We start from the raw sequence: 17157 nt of genomic DNA on the forward strand, positions 1-17157 counted from the left end.
CGCGATACTGCGATGACATAACAATTTAAATTTCGAATAGGTTTACTTGGGACATTTTTTTCGTGGTTTTTGTATTAGACCCGTCGTCCATTTATTTGTAAGTCAATGGATGACGCGCTATAACGTGTTTGTCAATAAGTACAAACACTACAGAATGTCTATAAATTAAATATATCTAGAATAAACTTAAGAACACCAGTTTTTAGAGTATTAATAGACTTTACTGGATGTGTATAGAACAAGTTTACTAAAAATAATCAGATGTACTTAAAATAAGGACTATAAGAGTAAATCTTAAGAGAGATTACACTTAATTAAGTTGCCTGGTATTAAGGTGTTAAAATTTTGACTTGAGTGAAATAAGTCTACAAGAACAATTTCTTTTTTCTAAAACCATTTATAGAGAACTATTATGTAAATCAATACCATATTAAGACTGTTTATAGATATAACAGTTTTAAGGCTTACAAAGTGTGCTCCTTGGGATACGTGCACATATAGTTTGTGGCATGGAGGTAGAGGAAAGAAGAAGATATCTTTCTTCTGAGTTTATTAAATTAAAAAATATGCGTCCAAAACCCTGTTACCAGTTAGACAGGTAGTAAGGTATAGGAGTAGCTGTGCCTGCATGAACAGACGCGATGGGGTTAATGCGCCACGTGCTACCTGTAACTGTCGTCGGCCGCCGCTGCCGCCGGCAATCGATGCCGGATGTTTGACCACGTTCCCAGCGGCGGAGACCTTCTTTTATCTATCTAGGCTATCGTGTTTTCCTTTCTTATTAAATGTGTGTCTACTCGCGTCGGGCGTTTTTTAATAATTATTTATACAAAACAGTATAAATAATTACGAGTTGCCCAACAACTCAGCTTAAACCCAAATCACTGCAAAAATGTGCAGTATTTGGTATAAGATAAATATTTTAGTACTAACAGAATAGGGTCGCATCTTACATTTTTTTTATATAATATCATTGAACGAGACGAACAAGGTCCGGGTCGATGCAAGTTTTTGTTTGAATTTTCATTATCACTCGTTTTGTACAGTCAAAGAAGAAAATATACATAAATCACGAAATATATATCTCTGTCATGTCATGTCAGATAAGTAAATATGCCAAAAAAGAGACTGTATATCTGTCTCTTTTTTCTAAAATGAACTTAAGAATTCAGTGTATAGTTTTCATATAGTAATATGACCTGTATTAATGTTTTGTTTATAATCGGGCTGCAAACGAGTGGCGACTGACTTTGTTCTCATGCAGTTACTTCTGTCACATGTACGCGCGACTCGACGAGTTTAGCATCTTATAGACAGGACAGTCGTGTGAGATGCTGTAACATACCAATGAGGCTGTGCTAAAGTCGTAACTACAGACCAAACAATCCGATGTCGTAACATTACGAATTGCCGTGACAGCCAAGATTAGATTTTACATTACAAACACACATCAAAAGTGTCTAGGAATCAAGCACGTGTTTCCCAATGACGGAATACCACGTTTTTTAATTATCTTCAATATCATAATTAAAAAAAAATTATTGTTTGTATGGATATTTTTATTTAATTTTAATGGGGTAATCAAATATTAAAAAAATACCTTGATTCCTTAACACTTTTGAAGTGTGTAGGTATTTGGGTCTGGTAACGCATGTAACTATGCAGTCAGAGCAAAAGCACTCATAAGCCGGTACTTATAAGCGCTTTTGCCCCGACTACACGGCGTCTATGCAACAATGTTGGAATAAACAAATAGGCATATTTTTTATAATACTAAATGACGGGACGAACAAGTCGTGCGCCTGGTGGTAAGCGACACGCTTATCCGTAACAGTGCAGGATATGCCGGTCGCAGTGTCCTGCGGTAATGTCCGTGCGTACTTTCCGACTTAAAAGGCAAATCACGTGACCCGCGCTTCTCTTCGCCTTAGGCCCTCGTCTACCGACCGATACTAAGATGCGCTAGCTGCGCGCGGGATGAACTCCGCGGCCATATGCTATTCATCACTACAGCTAACCACAAACCCCGGAGTGTATACCCAAGTCTGGGTCCACCAGAGATACACGTGCAAGCGTATCACTGGCGGAGGGCTTGGCTTGGACGCCCGTCGTACCCTGATCTTGCCAGGGAACCAGTAGTCTCCCCGGAACTCCCTATCTCTCGAGTCAGTAGATAGGAACAAACCCGGGACAGTTGCTTCTACTGTACCAAGCACGAGTCCGGTCACGTTTGGAGTATGCTGCCACCTATCTGATGGTTCTGCTAAATACCAACTGGCCACAATAGGTTCACTAGAAAAGCGTGCCACTAGACTTATAGGTGACTCGGATTTCGTAGAGGCTTGAAAACTGCAGAGCGTTGAACATCGCCGTAAAGTTGCCTGCTTATCAGTATTGTACAGGATATATCATGGAGAGTGTGCGATGGAATTGCATAATTTATTTCCGCCTTCCCCATTCCATCATCGTGATGCTAGACGTAAGCTGGGGATCCACGCCTGTGTTGTGGATATTCCAAAGATTCGCACAAAGCGTTTCGCTTCCACATTTATATGGCGAACGGCAAAGGAGTGGAACAAGTGGGCGCTTGATGAGGAGGTCCAGATTCGACCCCTGAGTTGAGCCAATTTATGAAAAAAAAATTTAAGTTGGTTCTGGTCAGGGTATTCTGGGCATTGCCTTCTGAATTATCGCTACTCTGGTACTCATAGTACAGGAAATTCCCTAGTTTGAGACCAGAAATTTGGAGTGACTATCTGGCATTTTTTCCCTAAATACTTCTCTTTTTGGCATAGCTTCCAAGAAAAAAGAATCTAACAGAGAGACGGTCGAAATACAACAACGCTATAAGTATCTTATTTCCACTAAATCGGGAAGTATGCTTTAGATTTTGAACAATTGTGAAATCTTGTACTCATAATTTAAACTCTATATACTACCTACGTACGGTAGCGTGCGGACGCTTCGGGCTTCGCCCTCCGCCCTCCGCTAGACCTCGACCTACGGCCTCGGCACTTATGACTTTAAAAGAATTAACAAATGGCGGCCATATTGACAAATAGCAAAAAGTAAATTTTCCCTGCAAATTATTGTTAAACACCCAAAGCGAACCCCACATGCCGATTTTCAGTACAATTAGAGCAAATTTTTATCATCCCTTAAAAAAGTTTGTAAGTCAGCCATATTGAAAAATGACTAAAAGTAAATTTTAACTTTAATTTTTAATTTTAAAATTTAATTTTAATTTTAATGTTATTAAACAGCCATAATCTCTATGTGGGGATCTCCCCTACATGCCGGTTTTCAGCTGAATTAGAGCAAATTTCTATCTGCCGCCAAAAAAGTTTGTATGGCAGTCATATTGAAAAATGGCAAAAAATAAATTTTGACCGCAAATTATTATTAAACACCCATAGAGACCCCCACATGCCGATTTTCAATCGAATTAGAGCAAATTTTCATCTGCCGCCAAAAACACTTCTATGGCAGCCATATTCTAGTATATCTTCTTGTATATCTCGCGCATCAATGAGCAGCTGCCATCGAGAGCAAGGGGGAAGCAATGGCCGTGAGCTTAGACATCGCTAAGGCTTTTGATCGGGTCTGGCACAAGGCACTTCTTCAAGGCTTCGAAAAGGGTTGTGCACTTGGATCGCCGCCATCTTGATTTTTTTTTTACACAGGCAGTTGACCACTATTACCCTCTATGATATTCCTTCCAACACCTCCTACCTATCTCTAATAGTTTCCGTGATAGAAGGCTTCGAAATTTGTATGGCGGCCGTCTTGTTTATTTGAATTTCGAATATTTTTTACTTTCTGCGGAAATTGACCAAGGTGTATCTCATAAAAGTGCACAAAAATCCCCTATGTGTGTTATAGTTTTTGCAGGCCGTTGATCACTCGTTTACATTTTCCACATTCAGGTCTTCTCATATTTGATTCTTTGCCTTGGAGCCTATATGCGTACAACGAAACACAACAACAAAATATCTTTTTTCCGCCACATCGGGAAGTATGCGTTCTATTTTTCTAAGTGAGTCAGGATTTGTAGTTTTATATAAATATATAACTGCCTCCGTGGCCGAACGGTTACCATGCCGGACTGCCACGCAGAGGTCCCAGGTTCGATTCCCGGGCCGGGCGAAATATTTGTATGACCTACATTTATTTCTCTCGTGAGTTTGGGTGTAATTTGTGGTTGTCTATGTGTGTGTCCATGGCACCCGCGACACAGGGTTTCCCTAGTGCGGGGCTATGTTGAGTGTGTGCGTTATTATTATTATTATTATTATATATATAAAATAGTTGTACCTAAATATTGATTTTTAAACACACCATATTCTAACTAAAATTCTAATTTTGTAAAAAAAGGATATTTAGTTAGAATGACAGTCTTTAAACTTGTAAAATATGAAGGAAAATCAAATAGTAGCGATTCCATACAAATTGTATTTTTAAATATTTAGTACAGTGTAGTATTGACCTCATAATACTAGAAGTCCGTAGTAGTTCATGTGAATAAAAGTACTAGTTTGGAGCGTTCGTTCAATGTCCGAGTAAGGACAAGACGAACTAAGGAACTAGATGAATTAAATCAACTAGAAGACCGACCTAGTTCAGTTGACCGATTGAACTAACTAGGATCGCCCCCACTAAGGACCAATCAGGCACAAGTCTACTCTATGGCGATGCACTGTGATTCCCCCATAGGCCATAAATCAAAAAAAATCATTGGCTTATCCCGGTTAGATCAACTCACTAAGTTAGTAACTAGTTAACAAGCTTCCAAAAACTATAAATATCAATGTAATTAGGTCACGTTATCATTCACTTTTGTGCATCGGAAGTGAGCGCATCGCGAGACTAATTATCACCACGTGTGAGTCATCGAAACTTAATCACTTTGTTTTTGAGTGTCACTATTCCAAATCAAGTGTTTACGTGTTGTGAAAGCATGGAGATCCAAGAGCATGGTATGTACTTTTATTATCAATTTTTTTTAATTTTTTTTATGCATACTTTTTTTTTATATAATTTTTTTATTGAAGGCAGTTTTTTGGTGAAAATTTTTGGCATAACTTAATTTCCTTTAGACCTACAACTTTTGGCTGCGCTGAGCTGCACCTGAGGTATATGGTTTTTGAATAAGGAGTATGTCCTTATTAAGAGCTATAAGTTTCATTTGCATCTTGCTGCCTCTTCTTGGCTTAAAGGGGTGTCAAAGTATGCATGTCCATAGTATTGAATTTTTAATTTTTTTTTAAGTTCAGCTTTCATATTGTTTTAGGTACATTTTTCAAATGTTCTGTATCGAGGATGACAATTTTTGATATTTGGCACTCTAAAGTGGGTAATCCAAATGAAAAAATGCAACACGTCCTGAGCACTTTGACCGAAACATCATCCCTTTCTGACGACATCGAAAATATTGATTTAGAGACTTTAAGCCTTAAAATTAAGAATATTTGTAAACGAATTTCCCACTACTGGGCAAAGTCGAATCGTACTAGATCTAAATTCTTAGAAAAATATTCAGATTGGCTGCATGTCGTTGAAAATATTGATGTACAGCGAACTGAGTTACGTGTATCTCAGAGCTTTGACGAAGTTAAACCATCAACTTCTTCATCGCATGGCCGTCCGAGAATTAACTTTGACGACACCAGTAAACGTACAAAAAGGAGAAGATTGGCTAGTTTGTCTAACCAAGACCCTTCTCTTGTACAGTCATTGCTCAATGCGTCCGATAGCTTGTCTTGTCCTGAAATCGATTCTAGCGAAGTTTTATCGCTCATTGTTGAAGCTCAGTTAACTCGACATCAATATATATTAGTAAAGAAATTTATAGACAATAAGTTTTCAAAAACCATTTTCCCATCTTACCAAAGTGTCGTGGAATCTAAAAAACACTGTTATCCTTCAGATATTACTGTTACAGAATCATCCGCCGAAGTCGAACTTCAAAGTTTATTAGATCATACTGCCAATCGGATTCTCAAGTCTCAAAAAGATGTTTTGGATAGTGTACCTAATGAGTCTCTAGATAAGATATCTTTGATAGGGAAATGGGGTTTCGATGGCAGTACAGGGCATTCAGAATATAAACAGTGTTTTTCTGACTCCACTCTTGAAGACAGTAGCCTGTTTGTTACTTCGTATGTGCCACTTCAGCTTGTTTTGACAACAGATAACAAAGAAAATTCAGTAGTTTTGTGGAAAAATCCTCGTCCTTCATCAACTCGATACTGTCGTCCTATACGCCTCCGATATTTGAAGGAATCGACTGCAGTGTCAGTTGAGGAAGAAGCTCATTTTAAAGATAAAATAAGGAACTTGCAGCCTACTGTTTTCAAGGAAGAAGATCGCGAATATCGCATTACTCATTGTTTGCAACTTACTATGGTAGATGGTAAAGTGTGTAATGCACTTAGTGGTGTTTCTTCATCAAAATGTTTTATTTGTAACGCCTTGCCCAGTGAAATGAACAAAATTGACGAATGTTTAAATAAGGAAGTCGATGAGAGTAAATATGAATTTGGTTTATCACCTCTTCACGCGTTAATACGTTTTTTTGAATATTTTGTTCATGTCGCGTACAAGTTAGATGTTAGGAAATGGCAAGCTAGGTCCGCTAATGACAAAATGCTTGTTGCTGCAAAAAAATCATATGTTCAGACTCAATTTAGAGAAAGATTAGGGCTTATAGTGGATAAGCCTAAAAGTGGCGGAAGCGGAACATCAAACGATGGTAATACAGCCAGGCGGTTTTTCTCGAATTCAGAAATTTCCGCTGAAATTACTGGGATCAAGAAGGATCTCCTAGATCGTTGCTGGATCATCCTTCAATGTTTAAATTCGGGATATAATATTAATAAGACGAACTTCGAAGAGTTCGCTTTAGAGACGGCTCGGCAGTTAGTTGCCGAGTATCCGTGGTATAACATGCCTGCTTCCGTTCACAAAGTTCTAATTCATGGTGCTAATGTTATAGATTACGGTTTGTTGTCAATCGGAGAGTTGTCTGAAGAAGCAGCTGAAGCGACTAACAAATACATCAAGTCTTTTAGAAAAAATCATACGCGTAAAATGAGTCGCATTGTGACCAACACAGATTTAGTAAATAGGCTGCTTCTTCATTCAGATCCCTTCATAACAGGTCTACGAAAGTTACCTGTTAAAAAAAAAGGTGTACTGTCAAAAGCTGTATTAGACTTGTTATGTATTTAAAGTTAATATTGTTGAGATTTAATGTATTTTGGTATAATTTGTGTTTTGTTTGTATTTTGTAAAATGAACTTTTTTATGTATTTTTATTGTTTTAATTTATTCATTTGTGGTTATTGTTAATACAAATAATCATTATTTACACAGTTTTACCATTAAAAGTCGCAGTATAAAATGTTTTAGATACATCGTCTAAAAACAAAATTACTGCGAGACATTTTTACACCTAAATATTGTCAAATATTTTTTAAAATGTATAATTTTATTAATTTACGTTTACCTAATCATATTTTAACGTAATAAAATAAAAAAATAATAATAATTTCGGAGTTACGTATTTATGACCGCCTTAGTATGGAGCGTGAATCACCGTGCGATGGCGTTGACTATTATTTATCAAAATGGGCTTAATTATTTGCGACTCATTGATACATAAGTGGGTAGGTACATGAAAAAACAGATTGGGGATAATTAAAAACGGGATCCAAATAACCAATTGCTAAAAAAATATTGAATAGATACTTATCATATTATTATATTACCCATATCAATATCGTACATTTTGGCAAACAGCAAATTTCTACATTCCTCATTCAAAATGATTAGGAGCAGAGTCATAAGCGAGACATAAGCGACGTTCATATTTTTCGTCGAAGTAGTTCACTGGAAAAGGTTTAGGTAACATTTTTTATCTCAGCATCAATGAGATTTAGGTGAACCGGGTTTTCTTTCCCTACCAGAGAACGGTGAAATGAGATTCGAGAAACGGCATTTTGTAGACAGAACAAAGCTCAATCAAATATTTCATTCTTTCTCGTCAAATTTTGCGGAATTTCTATTTGGCTTTATTTTTGAGGAGATGTAATTATTTTGCACCGAAACTTAAATACCATCTTTGCCTATTCCTCTATACTTCGTCAATTGGATGCCAATTTAGGTACTAGTAACAGTGGCGGTGTGCCACGGAGCACGGAACGGAAAAAAATACTATTAGAACAATAATAGGTATTCAATCTGGGTCCGAGAGTGTCTTTAAGAGGTAACTTTACGGAAACTAACATACTACTTACGCTAGCGTCAAAGTTCACATCAATGAAAATGTGGTTTGTGTTAAGAAGAATGTATCTAGTATTATTTCATGAAAACTTGTGGTCCACATAACATCCACACGAGGAATAAAAAAACTGGACTGACTTATGTTGGTACCTAAAGACAAAGTCACAATAGTATTTTTCATTACACTTGCTCGTAAATATATATACATATAATAGCATGGTGGCTAACGTCATATAATGGCCCAAATAAACCCTCGGGCCTTTTTTCTTCCCATTTCAGCCATGGTCGGTAAGGGGTTTTTTTAAATTGAAGCATATACATATACATGCTTACATAGGTCAGGTTCAAGTTCAAGCAAGGAGCTTACTTAAATGTTATCTACGCAGATATTTAATTGCAATTCAGCCACATACTACTTAAAACTTATTATTAAGAATTTCTTATATAATAGATTTTAATTACTAAAATAGTTAAAATAATTTATAAAGAATTCCTATTAAAATAATCAAAATTACAGTTATATACAAATAATTAATGAAATAGTTACAATTATGTTTTCAAAGTCGTTTTTAACATTTAGATGATCAGATTAGATAGTAATTGTACGGTTACGTACATCATTGAAGTTTGATATGCTGCGTTGACATGTTCTAGATCTAGTTTTATTTTAGTGTAGTAAGCTAGCATATTCTAGTTCTAATTATTTTGTTGACTTGGTAAATCGTAGTATGACATTTAATTGTATTTTGAAGCTAGTTGTGTTTTAAACCAGCACTTAAACAATAAACATCAATAACATTAACATTTAATATTTAACATTAGCTTAAACATTTAGGAACAATACTTTATTTTACACGTTTTATTTACAACTAAACAACATTACCTTTACACTTTTTAACATTCTTTAATTCCATCCACTTCCGAAAACAACGGTTATATAACGATTACCGTGCCGCGATCACGAGGTAACAACCCGCAAGGACAGAGCTATAACATCGCTATTCTGCCCTTACAGTAACTTTATTAAAGGTTAAAATAAATCTACACTTGCATTGTGTCCCAGCCCAATACCTAGTAATTTATGCAAAGATAGTTTTAACTAACTTGAACAAAGGAAAACAGAAAGGTGCATGGCAAAGTTTCATTGGGTTCCGACGTGGGCGTTGCAGGGCGACGGCGCCGAGAGCCTCGCGGCGCGCGCGGCGCGGACGCGCCGGAGGGCCATGGCGCGGCGCGCGGCCGCGGCCCGCCTGCGCCCCGGCACGCCGCCGCCGGCGCCCGGCCGCCGGCACCATCCCATCCAGACGGAGTACTATCTGGAAGAGGTACGCCGTCGCCGCCGCTTGTCTATTCATTATAACAATCCGACTGTCCTCGAGCTTGCGAGCTTGCGTCCCTTCACGATGTGCGGAGCGCGCTCCTACGCACCCTGAGCCCGTTGTCGTCTGTCAGGGGTGTGCTGTCGGGCGACGTCTAGGCAATCCGTGCTGGGAGGTTACGCGAAGCGAGTCCGCCGGTGCCAGGGATGAGGCGACTCGACTCGAGGCGACTTGTGTAGAGCCGGATTATGAAACGTCACAGATCCAGACAGGTCACGGCCATCTCGGGGAATACATACTCCGCGTACTCTGAGCGTGCTCGCCCTCTACGGGGCAGAGCGTAGGGAATTATTAGATGGTATCCAAGTTCTCGAAGTAGGCCCGGTCCACTATAACGATCTCGTAGGCTCGGAAGGCTCCAAGTCCCTTCAGGCGGAAATAGCATGATCCTGGTAGCAGGCTGGATAGAACTTGAGGAAACCCGTTATAATCAAGAAGGTTGATAGGATCATGGAAAGTGTTAAATATGCTTACACAGGGGAGGGGCGGATGTATCACAAGACGGCTGTCAACACAGCAGTGTTTATTGGATGAATATATAACTACTAATATTGATATAAATATATATAACTACTTACATACTAAACATTTCTTCCCCAACAAGAAAAATACATATATATATTTATATTTGTGTGTCCAATTACAAAAATTGTTTGTAAAAGTAGACTGGGGAACGGACTTGATCTTCCTTTTCGCACAACTTCGTTCGTGACTTCCACCTCTTCGACATCGTACAAATCATCCCCGATGAAGGCGGCAGACGAACTCCTCTTGTTGTCGTCACCCTGTACGGCGAGAAGGAATTCTGTGGTGTGACGTGACCCATCGTTGATGGCGAGAACATAATATTCTCATCTCTTGGTGAAGCAGGCACAACCTCATCACTTCTCGTATGCGGCGAGTGCGAAATTGTGACGTTGTCGGAATCCGTTCCACTATGTTTATACTCGTACATATAAACGGCACTGTCACCCGGTCTCTGATTGTCTACGTTTGATCCCGCCCCTTTATTATACAATATCAATTGGTTTTGATGTTTTGTAACGCAATCTTTCCTTAATCACGTATACAACATTTTTCCTAGTCTTTTTTACAATTCATTGCTGTTTATTATTAGGTGAATATCGCGGGCGCAGCCGCGCAATATAGCTTCTTACATACTAAACAGAAAGGTTCGTGGGTTTACCCTCTGACTTGTTGAAATTATTAATTATGTAAATATTTGTTAGACGAAAAATTATTTTAATCGCGATAACAGCAACGCTGCTAACTTTAAAATGATGCTTGACATCAGCTGTTCGACAAAGGCGTGGAGATGGACGTAGGCGTGCAGACGGACCTATTCATGGACCGCCCCTCGACGCCACTGTACGTGCCCGCTAAGACCGGCGCCGACGCCGCCACGCAAATCTACCCCGGCGACGTGAGTAGCTGCCAACATATACGTGCCTTTTGATAGTGTAGCACTTAGACTTTTAAACTTTTCAATAGACAACGTCGTGTTGTGTAGTTGTTCGACTTCGACCTGGAAGTGCAGCCGATCCTGGAGGTGCTAGTGGGCAAGACCACAGAGCAGGCGCTGGCGGAGGTGGCGCAGGAAGAGGAGCTGGCGACGCTGCGCGAGCAGCAGCGGCGCTACGTGGAGCTGCGCGACGCCGAGCGCGCCGAGCGCCAGCGGCTCGCCGCGCAGGACCTTCGCCTGCACCAGGAAAAGGTCTCTCCTGCGCACACACATTCTTCGATATCCTTTAAACTACTTATCTATCTATGTTATTTCTTTTTATATATGAGGGATATTATCTGTAAGTAAGTAGGTAGGTGCATACTTCAGGAGTGTATGTCCTTCTCGGCGCAGACGTACGACACGACGCTGACAATTCGCAATGGATGCTTCTTAAGCATTTCTGGACTTAACGGAGCGGCAGGCCCGCAAGGCAAAGACGAGGTAAAAGTGGGCCTTCTCCGCGACAGGAGCGCCGCGTGGCGGAGGCGCGCGAGGCGCAGCTGGCGGCGACGGAGGCCCGCGAGCGCGCCGCGGCCGCCGTGCTGGTGCAGGGCTACGTCGCCGAGCTGCTGCCGGCCGTGCTCGCCGGCTTGCGCGACCAGGGCTACCTCATGGAGCGCATCGAGAGAGGTGTTTACCCGCTGTCGCTGCTCAATGTTTTCACTTGAATACCTACCCCTTTCGTTCAATGTGTCATTGTACTTTTGAGTCGCCCACCATTGTAAGGGATTACATTCAAACGGCGTGAGCGCAGTGTGACGGCGGCCTTCCGTTGCAGGCGTGGACGAGGAGTTCATGCCGTGGCTGGTGGCTGAAGTGTCGCAGGAGATCGAGTCGATCATTACGAGCCGCGATGTCATTACGGGTGAGCCCCTCTCACGTTTATACGCGCCGCTCGTGCGTTTTGCCATCCTGAAAATGTAACATATACGTACAATGCATTTTCGAGGTCGTCACGTCTCTAGAGAACGCAGCGTGTTTAGCCCCGTATTTGACCCGATTTTGCTAACAATAACTTCATTGCATTTATACGGTTACAAGGTTGCGCCGACTACAGCGGCGGGTGTGGAACGAGCGCCTTGACATTCAACTGATAAGCGACGGGTGGCTCATGCCGTTTACCTATTTGCAGAGATCGTGCGCGATGTGGTGGAGGCGCGCGCGGAGCTGTACCGAGCGGCAGGTGAAAGAGAGGCCGACCGCGTACCCTCGGAGGATGCCATCTCGCTGCCCTCACTGCAGGGAGAAGAGGAGGAGGACGGTGCGTAATATGGCCTTTGACGCACTTGCTGCGACGCAGGTGGCGCGCACGCGGCGCAGGCCAAGGGTGATTCGCGCCGCACGGCACGTGTTCGCCGCTAATTGTCCTCCCCTGCCGCACCACGCGCGCATTCGCCACGGTGTGCTTCTGCGCGTATACTACTCACATTAATTCTGCCTCGGTCCGTCGCTTTGCGGTATCTGCTATCGCACCCCCGGTGGATGGACCTCGCCCCGAGCGCTCGTAACGGGCCTTATGACCGCGCAGTAGGGTCGCCCGCCTGCGTCGCGGCGTGGCCGAGGGGAGTCGAGGGGTCGCTGCGGTCGCGACCGATTAAGATTGATTCGGCGTGATGAGATTATAATACGGTTCTAATGCGGGGCGCGTTCGTTAAGAGCTTTATTCTGTTGTTACTAATATTTTAAACGGCGACGAGTGCGCGAGTCGAGAGCGAACACGTGTCACCTGTCCGCGACGCCTAACCGTAAAGTGATTGTTATTGCGGCAAAATACATTATACCTTTGTAGGTATAGGCAGACTCTTGATTAAAATATTATACTCACAACTGCCTACTTATATCCTGAAAACAAAATAATACAATACCTACTAAGTAGGTACAGTTTGTGTGACAGGACTTGAACGTAGTAAGTAGATCTTGCATTTTCTCTCTCAGCGCCAATCCGACCGTGTTCAGTGGGTACCTACTTCACGTGGATACGTTGCGTTAGTCTGTAAAAATATAACTTTTTATAGTGCAAATTAGAGCGCTACGTGAATGAAGTACCTAAGGTACAATTTTCCATAAAGTAGATATTTTGACAAATTGTATAATCTTAAAGTGCCCACAATGCTTACGTGTGTGGGTTCGTATCAGCGAAGTATGTTCCGTTTCACACTTGTTTAAACGTTACGTAAACGTAATTTTTAAACAGTTTATCTCCTGTACCGACCTTAAAAGCGTAGCTCGTAGCTTAGTAACCACACGGCTTACTAAGCTACGAAAATTAAAATATAGTGTATTGATTTTATTTTATGGTGTCTTTATTATTATTATTATATAGTGTCTTTATTTATTTTCGTTCATGAATAATTTCTTTCATGAATAAATTCGTATTGACTATTTTTCTCTTAAACTAAATGACAAATATAACACCGTAACTTACCGGTAACTATTCATCCATGTTTTTGAACGTTACACTAAAAAGCGAGCTAGTCACGTCTCAGTCATAGACAAAATAACCAGCGAGAAGTCAGCGAAAAATGTCAGCGAAAAATATGTGTCGTAATACGAATTTTATCCAGTCAGTTTTTGGGCGTAAAAAGAATTGCCTGGAACTCGCATGGTTTTTTAAAAGTTCATAATACGCCCCCACTCTGCCTCACTAAAGATAACACTGCTATATAAATTAATTTATAGGCACTCATGTCTTTTTCAAGCAGGAACACCGACGTAAGCGCGCAGCATCGAGTATATAACCAGAAATAGAGACGAAATGTCATTTAATTTGTTTGAAAACTATTATGCCAAATTATTACTGTGACAACTGCGCTCCGATTGGCCAGCCCGAATTCGAAACAATTGACGGGTGTCGTCGACTGTTTCACTTCAAATCGACCAGTTGACTTGAGCTTTGCTATAATTGACGAGAATTGCAAAATTACATATTTAATATTTAATTACCGATGAAATGTGATTCCGTTTGTTTTGTAATTAGATGTTTTGCTATTTTTCCCACACCACCGAATAGAACAGAACGGCATTGTTAGAGATATTATCTTTATTACAATAAATACAGAATACGCTTTGGAATATGTGGAGACGTATACGCAGGTCAGTAGTTGGCCTTTCTATATTTCAGTGCAAACGAGAGTTGCTACTTATAAGAGCTGTATCGTTAATGTGTTACCAGAAATATATGGCCCTTATTTCGTCTCTATTTCTGGTTATATACTCGATTGCGCGCAGTGATGGCCGATAATTTAATTAAATATTAGATGTGATGGCGCACACGTGGTCGACCCGAGATGATAATCAAATAGCGTTGATAAAGCTTCGATAATATCTACCCTGGCCACCCCCGACCCGATGCTCGCTACAGCTTTTCACAACCACCTGCGACGCCCGCTTGATTGATATACTTGTGTAGTTCAGTGTGTGCATTATACTTACAAAGCAGTTAACAATAATTATAATAAAAGTGTGGTTTTCTGAAAGCTGTGATCTTTGCCTACCCCGATTGGAGTATATGTATGTACGTATTAATTTAGATTTATCAGGTAGGTATGTACCTACCTATAGTGCGCGAAGAATCGAATGTCGGGCGCGAAACAGTGACGGCGTGACGTCGCGTTGGCACGGGCGCGGTCGCGGGTGCATTAGCAAGTGAGGGTTGTTTGCGCAGCTGCACGGGCGCGACTCTTTGTCGCTCAAACAATAAGCTTAAATGTTTCAATTTGAAACATTTACTTAACTACAAGTGCACGCCGAGCTATTATTGCACGTGTAAGTGCACCCCGTCCCAGTTTTCACGCTACCTCGATCTGCACTACACTGCATTTTTACGATTTTTCATACGATTCAGGACAAAATAAATTGTTAGTTCGATAATTGAACCCGTCACGAGTTATAAAGGCACCCGATGTCTGATGATTTTTTATAAATTTTTATATATATTTTTTTTTAAAACAGAAGGTTATCTACTTGTAGAGGTACCAGTTGCTTTTCCTAAGAACAACGACGAAAAATGAAGTCAAATTGATATACATATATGTACTTAAAATATTAATAATAAAATGTACCTACATCTGACATATACCTACCTAATACCTCGTCGGTTTTCATAACCAATGGCGCTTCCCGGTTTTTCCACAAAGTACCTAGATATTCTGAAAGAACTTCTTGTAACCCCAGACACAGGTTTCTTAATAATATCGTAGTACTTAGTCGACGAGCTACTTCGGTCAACAATGGCAACTGTATATTGCATGTGCGGTTCTTATATTGCTATCAGATTTAAATTTGATATATTGTCATAGATCTATCTGTGGTCTCGATTATGAACCCAGTTTTATGATCGTAATAAAACAAATATCAAGTCCCTATACCCTGAGCATGGATCTCTAAACCTATGAACCGCACATACGAAACACTGCGCTATTGCCTGTGCAAGGGAAGAGTCGGGCCCTCACTTGTGCTGGATTATGTCAAGTGGACAAATTATTCACACCCTTACTCAATATAAGCAAAGTGTGTTAGATTCGGTCAGTAGGTTGTCCGCTAATCTAAAAGTAATTACTTTATATTCACTATCGAGAAAGTATTTCGTGAGTGCTTATTTTTTCAAACATTCAGTCTTGATTGACCGACCGCAATTATTACGCACGCGCGTAACATGTTTGAGTAGGACCTACCTGTCTACTTGTGTTGTACTTATTCTTTGCGTTCAATACCATCATCATTATAATAAACAAAAGATTTAAATTGCAACGATTGATTGTTTGTACCTACACTAATTTTTACTCACTTTGTAATTCGAGTAGAAATTTGGTATTCGCATTCCACGTACCTACTTATTAAACCTAACTGATACTACAATGTACCTAGTATGGTGACAAAAAACTTAATTAAAAAGAAATATGAAGTAATGAACTTTTTTAATTATGTAGCTTTACCTAACCCCTTAAATTGAACTTTTTTAATTATGTAACTTTACTTAACCCCTTAAATTGAATTCTATAGACACATTTTATAAGGCCCACGCGCAAGCCTGAAGAAAACATGATTTTACGAACTGAGACTGTCCAATAAACGCACAAACGCATACACTCATAGCCCCGCACTAGGGAAACCCTGTGTCGCGGGTACCATGGACACAAACATAAACAACCACAAATTACACCCAAACTCACGAGAGAAATAAATGTAGGCCATACACATATTTCTCCCGGCCTAGGAATCGAACCCAAGACCTCTGCATGGCAGTCCGGCATTATAACCGTTCGGCCACGGAGGCAGTAAATCATACTGGAGCTGCTGAATTCTTTTTGTATATGAAATAGAAGTGGCCGATTTGTAAAGCTGATGGTTTATTATGTTGCAGAATTGCGAGAGAATCCCTAGAGTTACCTAAGCGCCCCAGAGCAGCGCCGCCGCCGCAGTCACGCGTCTGAGCCACATAACTACTCGAAAATATTTCTTTAGCTTAAATATATTTTTATTGGACTATCTACCCACTTACAATTATGTTTAAGGAGAACAGCTGCCCCAGAGCAAAACCTAGTAAGAGCTTTATACAAAATTTTACAGGAGAGCCAAAAAACACAAATCAAAGTTGCCCTTAAACAAATTTTCCTTTTAATATAAAACACTAATTCGTATTAACGAATATATTGATGTCACAAAAATGATTACAATTTATATATTACATATTAATACCCCTTTTATTTATTTTTATTTATTTATTTATTTATTTATTTATTTATTTAACAAGGAACACTTACAGCTAAAAACTAAAATAGGAAAATACAATAACAACATAAAGCCACTTAAAAGTCTTCACTAATAGAAACACAATAAAAAATGAACACGACAGATCCTAGGCTAAATTAAAACAAGAGATAAAACAATTTTGACTAAATAGGAACATCACAGAACAACACAAAAGCCTCTCAGACAATACAAGTAATATAATATAATATAATATAATATAATATAATATAATATAATATA

At 40.1% G+C, this 17157-nt stretch overlaps 1 protein-coding gene across 1 annotated transcript in view; it reads left to right on the plus strand.

The window, feature by feature from the left end:
• The window catches only part of LOC113236479 (radial spoke head protein 3 homolog), a 27700-nt gene extending 10589 nt beyond the window's left edge, over window positions 1-17111 (plus strand). The window contains exons 3-9 of the mRNA XM_026472567.1: window positions 9453-9608; window positions 10957-11085; window positions 11173-11376; window positions 11634-11796; window positions 11945-12031; window positions 12299-12427; window positions 16529-17111. Of these exons, the coding sequence (XP_026328352.1) occupies window positions 9453-9608; window positions 10957-11085; window positions 11173-11376; window positions 11634-11796; window positions 11945-12031; window positions 12299-12427; window positions 16529-16548 (888 nt within the window). The 3' untranslated portion in view covers window positions 16549-17111. The remainder of the gene's footprint in view (window positions 1-9452; window positions 9609-10956; window positions 11086-11172; window positions 11377-11633; window positions 11797-11944; window positions 12032-12298; window positions 12428-16528) is intronic.
• The last annotated feature ends 46 nt before the right edge of the window (window positions 17112-17157 follow it).

Source organism: Hyposmocoma kahamanoa, unplaced genomic scaffold, assembly GCF_003589595.1.
Source record: "Hyposmocoma kahamanoa isolate Upper Pololo Valley unplaced genomic scaffold, ASM358959v1 92, whole genome shotgun sequence".
NCBI lineage: Eukaryota > Metazoa > Arthropoda > Insecta > Lepidoptera > Cosmopterigidae > Hyposmocoma > Hyposmocoma kahamanoa.